Source organism: Cricetulus griseus, chromosome 4 (genome assembly GCF_003668045.3).
Source record: "Cricetulus griseus strain 17A/GY chromosome 4, alternate assembly CriGri-PICRH-1.0, whole genome shotgun sequence".
Taxonomy (NCBI): Eukaryota; Metazoa; Chordata; class Mammalia; order Rodentia; family Cricetidae; genus Cricetulus; species Cricetulus griseus.
Genome location: NC_048597.1, coordinates 127067321 through 127090189, shown reverse-complemented (window position 1 = coordinate 127090189; position 22869 = coordinate 127067321). Strand labels below are relative to the sequence as shown.

The following is a 22869-nucleotide window of genomic DNA, read 5'->3' as shown; positions in this document are numbered from 1 at the left end:
GTGCTGGGCCAGGTGGCTGGGGACACTATGCATCCTTTATTGATTGTTCTTTTTATAGACTATGGAAATAGAGTGGATGGTTCCAAACTCCTTAATCTCCACAAAAACAATACAAAAACGGCAGTCTCCAACACTAGGCAAACTCCCTTTTCCATAATGGTGATGTTGGTCCCAGGGTAAGGTAGGTACCCCTGCCCTGAGGTTTCCACAATACTCTGTGCACACCTGGGGGTCACATTTCTCCCTATTCTAGAAGTCTCCATTTCATGAAAGATCATGTTCTTGTCACCACCGTAGTGCTTGGATCAATCAATGAACACTAAACAAATCTTCAAACACTGAACATTCTAGCAAGCACAGCACTATAAAAGTGCCACGGTCCTGTGAGTTAATAGACTTTTGCATAGGGCTAGCCTGGGGACTCAATAGACTTTCTTTAAGTGGCTCCTATGGTAAAAGAAAGCATGAGGTGTGTCAGAGAATCTAGTTAAGAAAGAGCCTTTAATCCCAGCAGAGGCTGGCGGATCTCTGAGTTCTAGAGCAGCCTGGTTCACAGAGTAAGTTCCAGGGCAGCCAAGACTATACAGAGAAACCCCGTCTCAACATCTCCCAAACTAAAACCAAACAAACAATAACAACAGCAACAACAACAACAAAAATAAATAAATAAAAGAAGGAGAAGTTTCAAAAGCAAAGGCTGTTGGGAGGTCAGGTACCTGCTCGAGTTTCTGCCTCTGAAAGCGATGTTGGAACAGCAGCCAGGACACTAGCAGGGGACAGTATCTAGAGTCTAAGAGTGTGCATAGCAAGCTGTCCCCTTCCAGTGCTTGATGAGAAGAGTGATGGGAAGGGTCAGGTGAGAAAGAGGTCAGAAGGCTTCAACTTCATGAGTAAGTTCCCGGTGACTGAACTTGCTGGCCCATCAGACCCTCAACTAATGTACCCCTTAAAGACAGCAGTTGAGGATCCCATCTTCTTCACCCATTTTTAACTCCATATGTTTCTTCTGCTGTGTGCTGTTTTCTGTTGTTTTGGGGAAACTTATCAGTTCAGACTTCAAGGAATGGGAGCTTGAGTGAGTGGCTGGCTTAGTTCAGTGCAAGAATTATTCTTGCTCAGTCTATTCCCAATCAGTAGCCTGGATGTCCCTTAAACAGGGCCATAATGTACTAAATGACAGCAAATGAACCAACAGGCGTAGAACCCACAGTTTGTCAGGAAGACCATCAATACATTTTTCCAGTTATAACCAGAGTAGGTTGCAACTGACTAACACCTGAGAACTAAGGGGTTGGGGAACATTCAAAACTGAAATTTCTATTGGAAATAATTTGGTGCCAGAACTTCATGGAAACATATAATAAAGAAATTTGATGCACATGGAGTAGTTATTGCATTAGCCATAGTGAAACACACACACACACACACACACACACACACACACACACACACACACACACACACTAAAGGGAGTTAAAGGGAGCAATAAAGTAGCAACTATTTGACCCTGCATTAAGGTCAGGCCTGAGCCAGCTTGAGGGCAGGCATGGTGCCTGCAGGCCTTTTGGCAACAAGATGCCGGTGTGGGGCATATGGTCAAAAGTAGACAAACATGTATCCAAATTCAGCTATGTTATTTGCTTACCTTGTGACATTAAGTCAATTAGCAGGCTACTCTGGTCTCAAAGTCTTTGTCTGTTAGGAGTGACAACTGCTCTGGGTTCTTAGGAATGTCTTGGAGCATGCACTGGGCACACAATGGCACTCCATAAGTGAGGGTTGCTTATTTCTCCACCGTTTTGCTGACTGCGGCAATTAACATATAGCTATCATGGTATCTATGCTAAGTAGTTTCTTTTCTTCTTCTTCTTCTTCTTCTTCTTCTTCTTCTTCTTCTTCTTCTTCTTCTTCTTCTTCTTCTTCTTCTTCTTCCTCTTCCTCTTCCTCTTCTTCCTCTTCCTCCCCTTCCTCTTCTTCCCTCAAATGGTTTATAACTTCTCTTGAAGTTTTTATTTCTTAAGATTTATTTTTATCTGTGTGTGTGTGTGTGTGTGGGTGTGTGTGTGTGTGTGTGTGTGTGTGTGTGTGCATGCTTGCAGAAGACAGAAAAGGGTGTTAGTTCCTGTGAGCTGGAGTGACAGAAGTCTTGAACTGCCTTTGTGTGTGCTGGGAACGGAACTCTGGTGTCCCGCAGGAGTAATGGGCAGGGTGTCTTTAACTCCTGAGCTATCTCTACAGCTCTTCATTTATACTTTTAATTTTAAAAATATTTTGAAGTGGTGAGGCTCAAACTCAGGGCTTTTCCCATGTTATGTAATGTCTCCAGCACTGAGCAGTAGCCCCAGCCGTTGGAGTATTAATGCTTCTCCCTTCCACATGCCCTTGATCAGTTAGCTACCAGCACACAGTCCACCAAATAAGAGCCTTTCTAAGAGGCAAAAAAACTAAGAGATCAAGAAACAGGGTCCCCCATGGGGGAATTGCATGTAGGGGTTCAGGCTGTGAATAGCAATATAAGTTCTGTTTGTGAGTCTAGAGAGCACGGCTGGGGTACCACTAGAGACCTAGGGCTGCTGTGGAGAGGGATGCAGAGGAAGGAAGTGAGCAAATGGATGATAAGATGATCCAAGAGGGAATCAATTACTGCATAGTGCTGTGTGCTGGACACAAAGACTTCAGCTAGAGAATCGAGGGTACTCCACTAATGTGCCGTGGTACTCTACATCTAACTTGCGGATAGGAATTATAATTATGATATGTTACTTATCTTAGTATTCAATACTTACCTGTTCATCAATTAAAGACACTGATGAAAACAGTCAAAATTTTTATCCACCAACAATGTAGCAAAGGGAAAGAGCAAAAGTTGCTGACAGAACAGCAAGAACTCTTTACCTATTGCAATGGGACATTACACCCATTTCCTAAACTTCATAAATCAGGGAGTATCAAGTATGGATGCATTTGGAAATAGGATGGCAAGCAGCACATGCGGCAACCAAAAATGATGAAAGTGACATCTTTTCCCTTTTCTTCTCCCTCTGCCCATAAGTTGACAGTTTATTTCAGATATACTATTATCTGTTAGACATAAACTAAAACAAGAGAATACCTAAATTACATATAGACTCTGATTTCTAGTATTTTCAAAGCCTTGTTTGGGGCTAATCTATGGACTTAAGCATAATTTAAAGTAGAAGTCAATGAGTGTGGTAAGAAACATGGCAGGCTTTGTTTAGGTGGAGAAAAAAAATCCTTAGTGAAATTTCTAGAAAACTACAATTCTGTTGACCCTCTGGTTGACCTAACTAAATGATAGTACAGTATGAGAAAACTCATGAAATGGTCGCATATGGTGGGCCCTGGCAGAAGAGAAACTAAGCCATTTTCAAGTTTGGGGAGGGGTATCACAGTGACACTGGCACTCAGAGATGACTCTGGAGAGGGTAAGACCTGTGCATAACTGCCTAAGATGATAGGAGGCCACAGCGATCAGCCATCAGGCAGTACTTAGAAAATGGCATGTCTGGGGAGGAGAGCTGAAGTAGTAAAGCAGAGCCCTAGGGGAGACTACCTCCAAGGGAAAGCTGGATTCAAGCTCATGAGAAGAGCCTGCCAAGTTGCAGAGATTATTGGAACCCAGGGCAAAGCTGGAGGCAAGTTCATGAGAAGAGCCTGCCAAGTTGCAGTGATCATTGGAAGGCAGCCCCTGGCTTCAGCCTCAGGAGTTTGGAGCAAGGGAGAATTGTTTACTGTCTTGATACTATAGGGAGGTATACAGTAGTTGAAGAGAAGGAGGTTGAAGACCATTACAGAAAAGCAGGACCAATCAAGATGCAGAGAACAAGTGACCTATGTGGTACCCACCCACAACTGATATATCTACAACGCATCTGAGGTGAAAAGATTGTAAAATCCAGGAAAACAGGAAGTTTGCTGTGAGATTGTGTTTCTTAGAAATGTCAGAGATGCTACAGTCATCAACATGGATGCCTAAACAAGTCCTGAACAAGGATGATACCAACAGAAGACACACTGATGGGCAAGGGGGAAATCCCACAGGGCCCCAGTCTTAGACAAAGAACTACAGGCAACTGAGGAATGATTAGATTTGGGAGAAAGAGTCTTCTTCAGAAAGGGAAAAGCATACCAATTGGTTATTCGATACCAAGAAGTCAGCCCTGCAAACATAGAGGTTGTGTTTATATACTTCAAACTGTGTGTGTGTGTGTGTGTGTGTGTGTGTGTGTGTGTGCACATGTGTGTGTGTATGCATGTGTGTAAGGGGGGATAATTAAAGAGACAGAAGCCATGAATTTGAGAGGGGGGAGATTCATCAGAAGGGTCCATAGAAGAGAAGGGAAGAGGGAAAAATGCAATTATATTTTAATTTTAATCAATTTAAGTATATTTTAATTTAATTTCATTATATCTTAATTTCAAGAATAAGAAAAATATTAAAAAAGATGAGCTGAGGGAGAATTGCAATAGCATGTGGACAACAGCAGCAGACAGATAGGCACGGCTGTGCAGTTGTGTAACAACCACTGGCATGCTGGCTTTCATTCAAAAGGGACTTGAGTGAGGCAACGGACTGATTAGAAAGTGGGTTTTGAAGGATTTGGTGCCATTTTTAAAGAGAGGTCAAAATGACAGAGTAAAGACATCAGACACTCATGCCAATGAAATAAGCCCTCCAGAGCTACAGCTGGACACTCACACTGGGCTGCAAGAGGGGTATGAGGGCCAATGGAGAGAGTAGGGAGAATGGCTGAGTTAGCAAGTGCTGTCCAGACCCACTGCAACTGCACAGCAGAGGCTCTGTTACATTCCTATTGTTACTGTGAGATCTTGTGTCCCTGGCTCAGGCCCTTCCGGGCTTCTCTAGACTGTAGCAGCTGGACTAAGAGCAAACATGAGTCAACATTTAGGCTCCACCTTGTGAGGGGTACACGTTACACCTGTGTTTGCAAACAACCCACACAGTTTTCACATGACTTCTCACTTCCTCCAGTATGGCAGAGAACAAGCTCTTGAAATATCCTGATAAAATCCTCCTATTGGGCACTTGGGTATAGGTGGGTCTAACTTTCATTAAGATCTCCTCTTCAAAACTCACACCCCAGCTTGGTCATAGGACAGCTGAGAGGGAATGCCATGGTTTCCTGCTCTGAAAACAAGAATTTGAAGGCTAGGTCTGTGGGTCAAGGGTAGACAGAGTTTAAAGGTGACTTAGTGGAAGAAGATGCAAGGGCCAGATGTTCTAACTATCTGAAGACCAGAAGGCCGTGCCTCATTGTCTCTGGCTGTCCAGAACAGCAGAAAGAATGATGGCTCAACTGGATCAATCATTTGTTCAGAAAATTTATGTTTGGGATCCCTATAACATGGAAGGTAGGTTAGGGATCAGAGTAAAGGGATAAAGGACACAGATACAATCTTTGTCTTCAAATAGCTTGCAGTCTAGTTAGGAAGGCATTGATGAGCCAACAGAGAGATGAAGGATGGTGTGCACTAAAGGACAAAAAGTAGGAGTGAATAGAGCAAAATGGGTGAGAGGCCAAGAAACCCTGGGTGGCCAGAGTAGAAAAGAATATTATTTGGGGCAGAAGGACCTTGCAGGTGGGAAGGAGAGAAAGTGCATCACTTTATGAGTCAAGGGACACTCTCTATGCAGTGAGCAGAGAGCAGCCTATGTATGCAGGAGAGGTGGGGGTGGGTGTCAAGGGAAGAAGAAGGCTGGGAATGGAAGCTGTAAGTCCAGAAGTTTGGGGAAAAGTTGGATCCTACAGGGCTTTGGAAGCAACATAAGAAATTAGGATTTATCCCAAGAAAATGAAGAGCAATGAGAAGTTTGTAAATTCCAACTATCACTTTAAGCATTCATGTTGCATGTTGGCAAGACCAGGAGGAAGCAGGTAGGGCTAAGGCCAGAAAGCATTCAGGGTATGTGTGCCCATGGGCATGTTCATTTAGCATTCATTATTTGTGCCTGAGCCTTGCGGGACATGGTGGTGAGCTGCCAACACCTCAGCTTCATGGCTTCCCCTAACATGGATCGTTCTTTAGGTAATATCTCTTGATCTTCATTGCCAATAATGAGTTCATTGTCTATCATCCCTGCTCCTGTACCTTTCCAGGGTTGCCTTGGGGAAGTTACAGAAGAGGCTAGGCCTAAATTGCTCAATAAGTGAAGTGTGAAAGAAGAGTAGAACCACAGAGGAAGGTAATTGGATAAAGAGCCAGAGTAGAGATGTGAACCAAAGCGCAGATCCTGAGGTATGCACACTTCTGGGCTTACCCTTGAAGACCTGTGAAACACCAAGCAGGGGCTACCAGAGCTCCCTGCTTGCTGGGGCAGAAGCTCAGGTTCCATGAGAAGACAAATGTAGAGTTTGCTGTGAATCAGGGGTGGAGGGAATTCACGGAGGAATGGAAAGAGAAAGAAGTTAGCCGCGTCCTCACTTGCATCCTGGGAGACTTTGGAAATTTGATTTTACAGGTCATACAGGACAGCAGCTTTTACTATTACAAACCACTAGATCTATTGCCTGGAGAACAAACTTCAAATTCATCTCATCAATTTCTTTCAGAGGTGTCTAATTAGTCTCCCTCCCTCGCTCCCTCCCCCCCCCTCTCTCTGTGTGTGTGTGTGTGTGTGTGTGTGTGTGTGTGTGTAAAATGCACATTGTAAATTTGATCTTCCATGGTGAAACTCAATTTTAAAAAGTAGAACAGTAAGATGACCCACTCACGTGACACCTCTCTCACCCCAGCAGGCTAAACATTTCTTTGTTCTTGTTTCTAATGAACTATGACTATGCAAATTTACTGAGTAATGCTCTAAATGTCCTTTTCCTTTTGTATTTCTTTGGATTACACTAAAAGAAACTACAAAGCCCTCTACCCAACAAATAGCAACTGGCAGCAGGAAGAGGAAACTGACTAGAAAAAGCAAGACTAATTGGAATAGGTGCAGAGGAGACTGTTGTACAGGGATACACATCACATTGAAATATCTGTCAGCTTTTCCATTAACCCTTTGCATTTCCATCTCTAGGATTAAATCTATTTCTTAACCCTATACCCTCTCTTTTCCTAGTTCAGAACTTGGTGTTCAACAGGCTAAATGAGTCCCTAATGTTAAGTACACATCACTCCTGTGATTACATGCCACTCCAGAAGGTCTTCAAATGAGAATAAAAGAAGCGATTTCCCTGATTGTAGAGTTGGGCCTTATGTATTATGCTTTGAGGCTGACATCTTCCCCTATTATTGTGTTTATTTGTTCATCAATGGATACAGGAGTTGGTGCTCTGTACTAATACATTCCATTTTGTCATGAGAAAAAAACCACCAGAATAATATAATAAAATTGAGTGGAAAATGGGTACCCAGCAAATAGATTCTGTTCTGTCAAAGGATACACTAGTATGATTAAAAGTAATTGTGATGGCTTAAGAAAGGTCTGTGTGGTTTTACTCATGATGGATTATGAAGGACTGAGATGAAGTCCTGTATGAGTCTAGTAGAATCCACAAAGCTGGGAAGAAATAAGCCTTCCTCCCAAAGCTTATGGATGCAGAGGTCCATGCCTTCCTGGGAATTTAGGCTAAGTGCATAGAAAGAGGGTCTTTTGATCTTTAATCCTCAGTTTCTCCTATACTGTAGGTGCTTGATATGTTTTCACCACATGAATTAATGAATGGAAGAATTACAATTTTATCTTACCATGAAACTGGGAGTGGCTCTGAACAAGCTCTTAAATTCTAATGGATGAAGCAAAAGGATAAAACATTTTTCTTATCATTTAAAACATCTAACCAAATCTCAAAATCTTTGCATTAAAGTTGTGGTCTGAGGAGTCAGCTCCATTGGTGAACCGTTTGCTGTGCCAACATCAGGACTTGAGTTTGACTCACATGACAAATCCAGGGGTGTTTGGAATACCAAAGCTATGGAGGTGGTGAGAGCTGGGTCCCTGAGGCTTTCTGGCAAGCCAGCCTATGACAGGACAGTGCCTGAGGAACAACACCAGAGGTTGACTTCTGGCTGCCACATGCATGCACACTTGCATACATATCCCTACACACACACACCTGCGTACACACACACACACACACACACACACACACACACACACACTGTTCTTTTGTCATTTTTATCTTAGATGCAGCACTAGCCTAGGAACCATAAAAGGAAATAGTTCATTAAAATATTCACCTGTTTATTTAAGAAGAAAGAGAGAGAGAGAGAGAGAGAGAGAGAGAGAGAGAGAGAGAGAGAGAGAACTTTACAAGCACCCATTACTGATTCTAGATTTCATTTTTGCTCTCATTTGTAGCACAACCAAAATTGTGCCTGGCACACAGTAGGCATTCTGCATTTTTTGAATGAATGGATGCCTGAATTCAAGGTAGTGCCAATGTTAAGAATGAAGCAGATATGAGTTTAACCTGGAATCCTTGACTCTAGACTTCTGGTGGGACAAACCAAGAGACTTGACAAGCCCATGAAATTGGAGAAGACAAGTCAGTGAACTACCCTGGAGTTCTGAAAGTTCAAAACACTTGCTCAGAATTACAGCTAGAAATTCATTTTGTATTTTGGTCTAGGCATTAGTTTCATGGAGAATTAAAACAAAATTTTCTTTGTAAGCTTCAAAGATAAATGATAAAATAGAAAAGATAAAATGAAAATGTAAATTAATGCTTCTGGCCTGCCAATGACAGCCCATAATTAGCCTATATCAACTTTTTTCCTTCTTGGCAAGATGTAGCCATGGTACTTCATAACTGAAGCCACCAAATGGCCACAGGTCCTTGGCAGTAATTGCTTAGCTTCTCTTGAGGCTCTCTCCTATCTTCTTTCTCTATCTCACACCCTTTACACTCACCTTTGGCCAGAGACTTGTCACTTCCTCTGGTCTCTCTACTGATTGCTTCCTAGGCTGCTCATTCTTTAAACTCCTTTTTTCCTCTAACCTGGGTCTTGTCTCTAAGCTCAGTTCCTGGTGATGAACCTTCAGATAACCTCCAGCCTCCAGCAGAGGCTTGGGTGTTATATTCTATAAAATTTGAATTCAAGATGATTTTCCATTTAGAAAGGAGTTTTATCTGATGCAAGATTTCTATCCCCTATCTGCATGTTCAATGGCTACTAATGTTTAGAAGTATTGTCAGAATTCAAGAGATAAGCTGATTCTTTCTCCAGTACTTGGTGCATCTTGAAAACAGTTTTCTGGGTATTTGTATTTAAGGCATATGCAAAATTACTATAAGAAGGTGGGAAGGAGGGCAGGCTATTGCTTGATTTACACCACTGGCTGATAGAAGTGTGGAGGATCCTCTTGGTTAGGTAGGGAGAGTGGGATGAGGCTCTTAGGATTTGATTGAGGAACTTGGCTTTCTACTAAGGGGGAATGTATAAATTTGTGTTTCAGTCACAACAAACCATCCATTTACTGGCTGAATTCCCTCCTAGGAGTTTTAGACATGGAGAATTCTAAACCAAATATAGAATCTATTTGAGTTGCATAGATCCAGTGTTAGGACAGAAAAATTCACACTTTCAGGCAACTGGCCATATGGCTTTGGGAAAGAATGCATTTTTAGTTCAAGAGGGAAGATCTTTGGAAAAAAAATTGAGTCCTGATAAGCCAGTAAGTCGAGCTGAGCCATTCAATGAAAAGCCATTGGCTGCTGTGTAGGAAAGACAGACCTTTAGCCTGAAGTGCTCTCAGCATGTCTGCCACTTCTTAACGTTGTTTTTAAAGATGAATATTTTCTTAACATACTCATTGAGAAATGTGGAAATGGTCTCAACCACTGGGAAATGGTTACTGATTTGGCTGTCAGCATGCATTGGTGTACTAAGGCCCTGGAAGTTGGGAAGGATGGAGAGATGAGGATGAAGAGGTGTGCACAGTTGGTGATACCAGCAGTGGGTCTAGGAAGATGGAGATGCTGTTGGTGGGAGTACCACACATATATTTCCTTTTGGCTGCAGAAGATTTATCATCAGGAAGCTTGAGATTGATACAGATTTTTTAAAAAAGTCCTTTTGTTAACAGCTCTGAAGGCAAGAAGTCAGAGATGTTCTGTCCTCACAGACCTTAATCTTTTATGCAGTTTATTTTACTAGGGATTAATATCAGTGTTGGCTGTTCTGGAACTCACTCTGTAGACCAGGCTGACCTCAAACTCACAGAGATCTGTCTCTCTCTGCCTCCCGAGTGCTGGGATTAAAGGGGTGCACCACCACCACCTGGCTACTGTGGTACTCTTTACATTTCAGAATCCATGTCCTTAGAATGGTGTATGTTAATCTGAGACCTCCCTTTCATGTGTGCTTGCTTCCTTAAAGGAAATATTTTGATTATTTACAGCACTTGACATGAGAATGGGAATAATCCTCACTTATTGTGTAGTCTCATTTAGGAATAACCTTGTTCCACTCTCCATACAAACCCAGCAGATTCTACAAGTAGCTTAAGGAGGCTCACAAGGAGTGTCAAGGGAGAATTTGAACCCAAGATCATCCAGGACAAAATGCTTGAATGTGATATTGGAAGGATGTTCTCTGCTATCTTTTTAAGTCATCTAAAATTGTCTGTTTTATGAAAGTATTATGTGACTATTCTTGTCATATTAATGTTGTAAAATATATACAAGTCTACCTAAGTCTATTCCATGATTCATAATTAGAACACACACACACACACACACACACACACACACACACACACACACACACACACACACGCACACACGTATGTTGGGCAGGGAAGCTGAATCTTCTACTCTTCCAGCTGGTAGCCTGTAGTTTTCCGTTCTCTACCAGGCAACTTGCTGCCCTATGGTAAAGCACGCCTGCCAACAACATGAACAATGAAATATTCAAACTTCTTCCTTCCTTCCAGGAAGAGATTCCTCTACCACCTCCCCTGGGATCAGCACTTACCAGTAATTGTTCTGGAGGAGTGACCAATTTCTTGACACTATTTACCAGTATAGAATTAAACCTCTATTTAATGTAAAACCAAAGGGCATAAGATAACTATGGATTTATTTCTATTTCTAGATTCTTATTTTGCTATAGTCATGGTTATTTCACCCTTTATCACTCCTCCCAGGCATAATTCTTTATGAAAGTCATTCCTGATTTCTACTTGCTGGGGAAGACTTTAGAGTTCTCACGTCATTGCTCTTTCTATGCAGCATTAAAATGATAGTTTAAGTGCTTGACTCTGTCTCTAGACGGAACCTGAGGTTTTGGGTTGGTGAACATTGTGAGCATTGAGTCATGTGGGATCTATTAGAGAGGCTGAGGACTGAATGCAACAGTTGGCCACATCATTGACCACTCTCAATGTCATCTCTAACCTTATTCTATGTTCAACCTTAACCACAATGTCTTCTACATAGTAGTGTTCAATGCATATTGATCAGATTTTCTGGTTGGATGAATGAACACCAATAATATCAGGATCTGATGGACAATTGGGTACATCACCAAGACATTAGCTATAAGAACTGTTGATCATCACAGGGCCCCAAAGCAATGACAGCATATAAGGAAACATTAGTGCTTGCCCTAGATGTACCCAGAGAACCAAGATCCTGCTAGGACCATTGGGTTTCTGGTATTACTCATGTCTCACCACAAGCATGAGAGTATGCCATAATAACCAAACTAATTGTCTGTGGGAGCTCTGGGGTAAAGAACCAAAGCCCTTACCTGTCTGTGCTGTTGAGTGACTTGATATCCCAGGCCTGCAATGGACTGATTCTGCATTTTCTGAAGCATGATCTTCTGCTGCAGTGGCAGGGGTGACCTTAGCAAAGGCTGACTTGATAAAGGTTGGGTGGGTTGGGCTGGTGGCTGCTGCTGCTGAGCTGCCATTGAGCCTTGCTGTTGGTGTTGCTGCTGTTGCTGAGCTACCAAGGAGCTCTGTGGCTGCTGCTGCTTGCTGCTGCTGCTGCTGAGCTGCCAATGAGCCTTGCTGTTGTTGTTGTTGCTGCTGCTGTTGCTGCTGCTGGGTGTAGTGCAGGAGAGAAGGCTTGCTCTGGGAAGGCAAAAGAGAAGGCATCTGCTGGTTTGCTTGGTCTGAGTTAAAATGGAACAAAGGCTTGGTGTTGCCATGTCGGGGTTCCAAGGTTGGGTGTGGGTTGTTAATAAAACTTCGACTGAGATCCTGAGGCTTTTGCTGTAGAAGCACATCCAGGTGTCCAGCCTGGGCTGAGGGGCTAGCCTTGTAAGTATAGTTGGCCACTGCTTTGGACTGGTTGCTGCTGCCGGCTACCCCAGGCATGGGTGATCCCTGGGGGCTGAATGGCTGCTGGCCAAAGGAAGGACTGGGGATTTTTTCCTGCACAAATGCCCCTGGGGATGGCCCGGAAGAGGATGGCAGGGCTGGCCAGTTGGGAGGAGTCTGCTGTTGTTGTTGTTGTTGCTGCTGCTGCTGCTGCTGCTGCTGCTGCTGCTGTATACGTGCATGCTGCTGGCGGTTTGCAGCTATCTGCTTGAGCTGTTGAGCATGGGATACTTCTTGCCAGCTTGGCAGGGCCCTATTTGCTCCTGATGCTGTCTGAGGCTGAGGCTGACTCTGGGGGACTGTGGAGATTGGGGATGAAGTGGGGAGAGCAGAGTTGGCCAAGGAGAATGCAGGGCCTGCTGATGGGGGCCTTAGTTGGGGAGAGCCTGAAGTGCCCTGTGTCAAACCAGGTGAATATTCACTTTTGATAATGATCTTCTCCATGGGCAGGGGAGGTCTAGGTGTACTCTGCTGGCTTTGCTGACCCAAGTCAATGCTGAATGGGTCATCCTGCTTAATGGTGGCATTGATCATGTTCTCCAGCTCTAGGTCACTCATGGGAGGCACTGATATGTTGGTCAGCTCATTGAACAGTTCCTGCAGCTCAGGGTCCATCAGTTGTTCTCCAGGGTCATCCCCAAACCTATTAGTAAAAGCACTCTCTTGCGTCATTTGGTCATCCATGTGCTTACTGCAAGACAGGGTCTCCCCAGGTTCTTTCTTCACCTCCTTTAAGCCCATGTTAAACATAGTGTTGCCAGGAGAATGTGCAGGAGGGGGCAGAGCATTAGTCTTTCTCAGGGGTGCTTGGCTCATGGTCAAGGCCCCCGGCATCATATGACTTTGTCCATTATTTACTGGGAGGGCCCCCTGACCTGTAGAAAGGTTCTCCCCAACCCTGATCCTTTTAATGTCAAGGAATGAGCTGTCAACAAAGCCATTGGGTCTCTTGCTGTTGGCAGGAGGCAGGTTGATTATTTGTTTTCTTTTCAAGGATCCCTGGAGCTGAAAGACAGAAAGGAGAGAAAATGACTTTTGGAACCTCAAAAACCACTCCTAGTAATGCATCTCCTCCAACAAGGATACACCTTGTAATCCTTCCCAAACAGTTCTACTAACTGGGGACCAAATATTCAAACATGTAAGTTTATGTGGGGCAGCCTCATTCAGACACCACAGCCACTAACCCTTTCAACAAAACCAAGGTGCTGAGAAGCAGTTTTGCAAATGTGTTATCAGAAAAGGTGCTGGGACAGACTTAGCCAAGCTTACATTCCAGTGCTGTCATCAATCTGGAAAAATTCTCATAGAAAGGAAATAGATAACGTATCTAAAAATTTGACACAATGCTCATTGAAGTGACTTTATGAAGTATAGTTTTTAGGAAAAGTTGATGGCTTGCTGTGTTTTGTGTGTCTCTCTACAGCAGCATGTCTGTGCAGGTCACAATGCCAAATTGCTGCATTCACTTACCTAGTGAACAGACTGAACTCTGGGAGTATCACATCTGCAGAGCAAGGTTGAAGGACCATGGAGCCATCCCAACAAATGTTTTCAGAGGATAACATGTTTATCATTGGCTCACTGAACAAACAGCTGGTTTGTCTCTAAAGCAAGAACTGTATCCACCACAGTGTGGCTTCTATGACTCTGCCCACAGACCTAAATTATTTAATGTCTGCTTAGGGTCATTGCAAAGAAGCCAAGGTTAACATGCTATTCAGAAAGTTATATCATTTCTCTCCCTTCCCTTCTTAGTTATAGGTACCCCCATGCCCTCTTGAAGATTTCTGAATTAAGCAAAGAAAATTCATAGAACTAGATATACCATATATGCCAGGAATTTTAAGCATAATGACTTTATTCCTTGGCATCTGCCTGACCAATCATTAGATATACATTAGGTATGCATTTTATAGGTAAGAAAACCAAAGCACAGAGCTAGTAAGTGGCAGGTCTGTTTGGGTCTACAGCCTACCATTTCCACCCTGTTTGATTTCAGAAAGCTGGTCTAGGGTCAAGGTTCACCTAGCAGGAAGGGGGCTAATGGCAATGAGTACAGAACCACCTTAGAATGTAGGAGAATTGGGGCAGAATTGGGAATGGGGTGATGCAGAGCAGGACCCCATGGGAATTGTGTTCCTTGCCATCTTGTTCATCAAGATCTGTTCCAGCCATCTCTGTCCATTGCCCAGCTTGTCCACTCATATGGGACATGTGGCTAGAATGGACTGTAGAACAAGTGGAAGCCATTCACAATGGCTGACTGCTAACAGGAAAGCAACCTGACCCATGCTAGGCCAGCCGATTGTGCATTAAGATTGTAGACTTGGGGAAAGTAGACTAGAGCCACTAGTCTGGCTGCTTAGTGATTCACTGACTTTGGGAGCTGTTGCAGAGTCACAGTGCTTTAGAGAGAAGAAGCAGAGTGGAGAGGGTCTCTGCAATTTCTCTGTGATCTGTGACACACTGTGCCATCTTTAGAGTGACTTTCTGTCTGCTCATGTTAGTGTGAACACTTGGTTCTGTTACTAACCAAGTGTTCTAATCCTGTCCCTCCAGAGTCTAGATGTCCCATCAGTGATGAGCAAATTACAGGCAGGGGCAGGGCTTCGGCAGCCTTCTCTGCTGTCTGTCTTCTTTGCTCATACAATAATGGCAGCCAAACCCACATGAAGCAGAAACCCAAGATGGCCACCATCAATAGTAGAGAAGAGGCTGGCCCAGAGAGTCAGCCGTGTTGCTTGTGTGTCATTTCAGAATGAGCAGTGTTTGAAGACTTTTATCCAGTAAAGAACAATGGAATCCATTCTTTTTCCAGGTTTGCATTTTCACCTTTGATTTACTTTCCACTACTTTGAAAAAACAAAAATAAAAACCACTAAAAACTTGTCCCATCCGATTCTTCTATTGCTCCAGCCACCCCTGTCCAGGCCTGCACACACTGTGAGATGCAGCCTGTCCCCACTCTGTGAGATGCCAGGGTCATAGAAGCAGGCTCAGAAGGAGCAATTGACACCCTGGTTATGGAAGAAGAAACACCAATGGTCATTTACTCAGTACGTTTGCAGCAGACATTGAGCTAAGCAAGGTCTTCACCTGGGTAAATAATCTTACAGGTCTCAGATTCTTCAAAATAATTCGTTTTAGTGTTCTTTCAGTACTCGTACACTTTCCCTCAATTTTCTAGATAAGAAAAGTGAGTTTAAAGACTGAGTAACAATTCTAGGTCACACACGTAGTCAGAAGTGGAACTAGGGATCCAATCAAGTACTTGCATGGTAGACTTTGCTCTCAGACATAAATACCAGTGACGTCCACATACTGGAGCGACAGGCACTGAAAGCTGATTCTGACATTGACTCGCTTTGACAGCTCAGCCTAGACATTTCACTTCCCTCCTCTACAAAAAGATTTTCTTTGAGGTCATTTCCTGCCCAAGCCTAGTGATTAAGTAAACACTGGGGAAGTAAGGTTTGAAGGCAGTCACTAACCATAGCTGAAGGGATACCTAAAGACGGGGTGGAAAAGGTGATGTGTGGTTCCATGAAGACAGAGAGATCCAACTGAAGGTTACAGATGCAGCATATGATAGAGTGCATGCCTAGCATTCATGGGGGGCTAGGTTCAATTCTCAACACACACACTACACATATTCACACACACACTCACACATATACATGCACACATACACTACACACATTCACACACATACACACACTCACACATACACACACACACATACACACATTCACACACACACATGCACATACACTACACACATTCACACACATATACACACACTCACACATATACACACACACTACACACATTCACACACACATGCATACACACTACACACATTCATACACACATTCACATATACACACTCACACACACTACAGACATTCACACACACATGCACACACACTACACACATGCACACACACTACAATTCACACACACACTCACACATGCACACACATACTACACTACACACATTCGCACACACACACTCACATGCACACACACACTACATACATTCACACACACATACACATACATACACATACACACACTCACACACACACACACACACACACACACACACACACACACACACACCCAAGCAAAAATCCTTGAGGCATGTCACTTTACCAACAGAATTTTTTGGAGAGATCATGTTGGAAATAGGCTGTACCCCACCTTCTAGAGGTTTCTAATCATAGTTGTATCACCAAGATCCATCAAATGTACAGATATAGTAGACATGGGCTGAACTACCTGGACACAAAAATCTAACTGATGCTCAAAGTTCACATCTTTGAAGTGTTTCCTTTGCTAGGGTAAAATTCTTCCACCACACACATAGATTGTGGTATAGAATCTCTTAAAGTTCCTAGTCAAACACTGTTGAGAAGGGACAAGCATAGTCATTAAAATCCCAATGTGAAAGAGTTTCTCAGGAAATGCAATGTCAATTTGCCAAAAGAAGAATCAGGGCCCAAGAAAGCACAACTTGGTATTAGTTGGGTGACTAATGAGTGGATGACTAGTGAGGACATGGCTTTAAATGTAGAAGGGTGGGTTCAGAATGGAGAAGCTGAGAGCTGCACAGTTGGACCTTTGGATAACTTGGGTGACATGGGACAGAAGGGAGGAATGCGAAGAGTATATGGCACAGTCCATGTCCCGAGGTGTAGGGGAGGTAGCAGCTTCCAGAAAGCATTTTATTGCATTGACAGTGCGGAAGGAGGATTCCCAAGATGCATCTTTCATTGAGGGCTGATAGACACAGTCGAAATAGTCCAGAGAATTTGTTAATTCATTCAAAAATGGAAGGAAATGGTGAGCTTTTAGCTACATAAATGTTTTCATGTATTGTGATGGTTAGCAGTGATTGTGAACTTGACAGGATCTAGAGTCACCTAGGTGACAAGCCTCTGGCCGTATATCTGGGATTGTCTAGATTAGGCTAAATGAGGCGGGGAGGCCCACCTGAAAGTGGGCAGCACCCTTCTGTAGGCTGGGGTCCCGGATCAAATAAAAAGGAGAGTGAGTTGAGTGAGCATCAGTATCCATTGCTCTCTGCTTCATGACTGTTGATACAAGGTAAGCAGCCTAACCAACTGTTGCCATGCCTTCTTCAGCATCACCAGATTGCATCCTGTGACTGTGAGCCAGAAGAAGCCCTTCTCTCAGGGAAGAGGCTTTTTGAGTTTGTTTTGTTCTTGTTTTTGTTTGTTTGTGTGCTTGCTTGCTTTGCTTTGTTTTGGTTTGATTTTTTTTAAATTGTCTTTTAGGGGTACACTGAAGGGGTGAGGGAATGATATGGGGGATTGGGAGGAAAGCAGAATTAGAGTGCATGATGTGAAATTCCCAAAGAATCAATAAGGAAATTATTTTTGAAAAAAATCCCTTCTCTACTTAAGTTGCTTTTGTCATTGCAAGAACTCAAATAACTAATACATATAAACTATTATTTATCTTACACAAACCTGTTACAAATGAAAATTCAAATATTTTTTCAAGGAAGAAAGTGCTCTTAAAAACAAAAAAACCTCTCATTTGATAAAAATATCCAAATGAATGTCTGCCTTCCTCCACTTCTTTTTCCTTCCTGGAAGTGCTAGGGATTGAACAGGGCCTCGTGTGTGCCAGGCAGGGCTCCACCTCAGAGGCCCAATAATAGCCCTAAATTCCTATGCTTTATAGTTAAGAATCTCTTCTCAAACAGAACATACCAAGGCCACAAAGCAGTGTGCTAGCACACACCAACTTGGCCCCAGCACTCTGCCTCTTGATTGTTGGTAAGCTCCCGGTTCTCTCTCAGCTTTCACCACGCCTCATCTACATTGCTCTGGACACAGCGCAGAGACAGCCAAGAAGAAAGAGCACTAGGAAGATGTACAGCATGCCCAGGGCATGGGGAAGGACATCCAGGACCCCTAAGGAAGGATGGCAGGGAGAGAATGGTGACATCATTGGTTAGAGGTTGATAGATCGATCTCTGGATGTCGGCCTTGAAGCTCCAGTGTAAGAGAGGGAGGAGGCAAGAGGTCACCAGTGAAGATTTATTAAGTACACAGAGAAAGCTTCAAGCGACATCTTATCAACTCACTCATGGCTTAAAGGAGATACTGCAGATGACAAGACATCCAAAATTGGTATGTTGATTTGTAAGGTTCCGTACTGCATGCACGCCCTGGCTGGTCATCGGAAGGGCTTTCTGGGGTGTGGCCTTCCACAGCAAGTCTAGTCTGGTTTACATGCCTCAAGGAATCCTGACTTTGCTGTGATCCAGCAGGCTGCCTCTCTTTACCCCAGTCCTGGCCCAGTCTTCTCTCTGAACATCCCTTGCCTTTGGAGACACACGGTCTCTGCTGGGGTGGCCATAAGCCTGCTTAGGCTGGATAGAGTCTACTAACAGAGACCTGTCTTCCAGGGCTGGGGAGGAAGTACTGAGAACACTTACAGAAGACTGTGGCCCATCAGTAAACAGCACTGTTTGAAACAGCTGTGCTTTACTCTTCCAAAGGCTTCGAAACATAAACTTCCTGGAGGGATTTGAGAGCACCACGGTTGCACAATCCTCTAGTTTCTGTTTCTTCCCCTGCCCCCATCCTTTCCCACAAACTAAATGTACCCTTTGTCTCTGTGCTGCCCTAGAAACAAGGAATGTACCTCACAAAGGTAACAATTCAGCCCATAGGCCACAGTCCACCCCACCCCCCAAGTAGATTCCTGTTCCTCTTAACTGGGGAAAACATGCAAGAACCAAATCTGTAGCTGCCTGGAGGTAGGTGTGTGTGTGTGTGTGTGTGTGTGTGTGTGTGTGTGTGTGTGTGTGTGCATGTATGTGCTTACCCGCAGATGTGTGTGTAAATATGTGTGTGTCTGTGCATGTGTGTGCTTACCTGGAGGTGTGTGTGTAAGTATGTGTATGTCTGTGCATGTGTGCGCTTACCTGGAGGTGTGTGTGTGTGTCTGTGTCTGTGCATATGTGTGCTTACCTGGAGATGTGTGTATGTTTTTGTGTGTGTGTGTGTGTGTGTGTGTGTGTGTGTGTGTGTGTGTGTGTGTCTGTGCATGTGTGCTTACTTGGATCCTACCATATATGAGTTTTCATCACAGTCCTTTAGAGATGGGATTGATGCTAGAAATTGGAGATGATCTAGAGAGAGACAACCCAAAAGATCATATATGACTTCTCATTGGTTCTTACAGTGAAATGTTTGCGATCTTGGAATAATGACTTTGAGGTCATTACAACTCTAGAAGGTGAGAGTTATTCCTCCCTGGTTTGCACTTCCTCTTAGAAGGATCACTTCCAAGTCTATCATCAACCAGCAAAATCACTGAAAAAGGGAAGAAACTACAGATTTGTGTCCTTTTCCAAAGACATTAAAAACCTCCCTTTCATCAGGACAGTGGTGACACACTCCTTTAATCCCAGCACTCAGGAGGCAGAGATAGGGGGATCTCTGTGAGTTCAAGGCCAGCCTGGTCTACAAAGTGAGTTCCAGGACAGCCAGAGTTGTTACACAGAGAAACTCTGTCTCAAAAACAACAAAACAAAACATCTCCCTTTCCTCTTTGCCCACTATGTGGCTAAGTGTTGCTGGATTGACTATATCCAACCCAATTGTATGGGCCTTGGCTCCAATACTTTACTGAACATGTACCTGCCACAATGCTGACTGAATTGCTTCCTAAAATAGTTCATGTATTTGTCTCAGTCCCCAGACACTGGATCCTTTTAGCCATTAAGCAGCTGGGGAGCAGCAAGAAGATGTCTGTAGTTTGTAGGGAGCTCTGTTATGCTGACTCACATTCCGCTGGCATTTGTGTGGTCATGTATCTATATGAATGTGATGTCCTGAGAACCACAGCCACCAGAAAGCTGAACATCATCAAAGTGAAGCAAAACTAAAGGGGGTGGGGACATGGTGATGGACCCAGGTGGCTGTGCAATCCTAAGATGGTCCCAGGCTGGCTCTGGTGTGCAAGGCCCGTCCCAACTGACTCCATGCTGGGTGGAACATTCTGGAGCTGCAGAGCAGCAAGACACACTTCAGTTTGAATTTTAGAGAGACTTTAAGAATAACTGTGGGGCGACTCTGCTATTGGTATACCTGGTGGGGGAAGTACACTAGATGTGTCTGAAAATACTGTCCATAGCTTTGCTCCATCAGACTCAGACTCAGTTCATCACTTCAACACAATAGCCATTCTTTATAAAACCCAAACTAAAGATGGAAGTTCTTTGTTTATTCTAAAGACAAATTTCAGTATATACATACATATATACATATTATTACATGTATGTATATATATGTAAAATATTATAATGAAACTCACTATTTTGTAAACTAACTTTAAGATCATTTTAAGAAATCCAAAGACGATATCATTCCCATATAGCCAACTATGTTAAATAATATCATTCCATGATAATGACATCCTTAGTCATCCCCAGTTGTCCCTGTAATCATTGCAAGTACCTCCAGGAGCCTTTCAGAGATGGACCCGCCATGTCGAACACAGAAAAGAACATAATATTGTACAAAAGCCTGAAGAAAAAAAGAATAACTGCTTTGTGCATGACATACTTTATCCATGACTCACTTTTGCCCAAAATATATGGAAGTGAATCCAAAGTAAATGCTATGTTGAAAATGCTGGCTCTATTCCTAATGCTCTAAACGCCCTTCTCAGCAGAATGCACAGTGCATTAAACATCATTAATCATGAGGCTTCTCTCTCCCACTTCACTCAAAGGGTCCAACTCCAGAGTTCTCTAGATGGCTAGCTCGCAGCATCCTGCTTTCCATCGTATTCTTTGGCTCGGCTATGATGATTTTAGCACTTTCTGCCTTGTATTGTTCTTGGCAACTGGTTCAGGTATGTGAGTTTTTCACTTCAGTATGATTTCAAAAGTCAAGAGAAGAGCAACTTCTCATGGCCCCAAAGCCATCCCATCTCTAGTCTGGGAAATGCTCACTGCCTGCCTGGTGTTTGTCTTATTGGGCAGCCAAGGGTCTGGGCTCTTGGCTAGTATCAGTATGGGACATCTATGTTTGCTCTGCCTGTGCTCATGAATGGAACCTGCTTTTGTAAGTCTCGCTGGCTGATAGCAATCCTTGTTCAGGTGTAGAGCTGTTGCCTGCTGGGGCAGAGCTGAAAGGTTTTTGGACAAGAAGAGAAAGCACGGGTGCTCCAAGAAGTTTCTGCAGGTAGGAATTAAACTTACTTCAAAATGTTGGTCAGTGCCTGCAAATGTATATGGCAGAGAGCATCAATATTGTCTGTTCATTGTTTGGGGCTGGAGTATGGCTACAGATATGCTCCATCTTTTCAGAAAGCAATGTCAAAGCTTCCCTTAGCTTCATGCCAGCCTTCTTTTACCTTTAGTGGCTTAGGAGACTTAGATGAGTATCAAAAGTCCCTCCCTTCCCAATCTCTGGTTCTAAGTCACTCTTCTCCTCCCTTTTCAGATTTTCTCTGTTTTAAGCACATTTTGATCTCTGACCTTCTATCTTACCTCTTCTTGACCTGTGTTGTTCACATAGCAACTAAAGGGTGTCCTGTTCAGACCAAACATACCCAACCACAACAACATTCTCTTTCTCCTCCTCTCCCAACCTGTTCTCCTCCCTCCCTTTCCTTCTCCTGCTGTTTCTCCCCTCCCCTTTCCATTTCCCCTCTCCATCTCTTTTTTTTTCATTCTAAGACCCAAAACAATCATTTCACTTTCATGTACTTTGTACATAGCTCCTTCCCTCTGGTATGTACTTACTCCCAGGGCTCTGCTGTCTCACCATGGCTAGCTCTAGCTCTTTTTTCATCTCCTCTGAGGGTGGAGCAGAAATCTTTCTCATGATTAGTCCATCTAAAGATTGCTTCTCTTGTTGTCTGTTCACGATTTCTTGGCTATTTCCTTTGAAATACTTATAATTTTAAATAACATTATTAATTAACTTCCATTTTAAAAGATTGTCTCCACATTAAAAAATAATTTGTATGGAAGACTTAAAAGATGTGGGTGTCTTTTTTACTACTGCATATTACCTTTATTATGGCTCAAAAATCCAAGAGTGAGAAGAGTGTTTAGAGCAAATACAAATGTTTCTAAGAAACTTTGAGATGCTGAAGGACATTCTGATGGTAGAAGGAGTTTTCTTTCTTGTCTGCTCATGTCAGTATTTTCTAATTTTTCTGCATTGAACACATATTACCTACAAAACAGATTGGCATGGTCTGTCTCTAAGTATCTATGCCCTTGGGAACCACTTCCCCACATTCCTGAGTAAATCATGCTAACCTAGACCATTTCATTTAACCAGCCCCAGTAGACGGGACCAAGGTGTACTGCAGGCTCAAATAGAATGTTTTAACTACTCTTCTAGCAATGGATAATGAAATCAAGATTCCCCTGTCCTATAGTCATGAGTGTTTGAAATGAGAACCATGGCTGCTGTGGTGGTTCTGAAGAATGTCTCCAAAGGCTCATCTATTTGAATGCTTATCCACAAGGAAGTGGATTAGGAGGG

General features: G+C 43.3%; 1 protein-coding gene across 1 annotated transcript in view; it reads right to left on the bottom strand.

Annotated features, from left to right (window-relative positions):
- The window catches only part of Maml2 (mastermind like transcriptional coactivator 2), a 320597-nt gene that overhangs the window by 80074 nt on the left and 217654 nt on the right, over nt 1–22869 (bottom strand). Inside the window, 2 exon segments of the mRNA XM_027415142.2 lie at nt 11740–11970; nt 11972–13321. Coding sequence (XP_027270943.2) covers nt 11740–11970; nt 11972–13321 — 1581 coding nt within the window.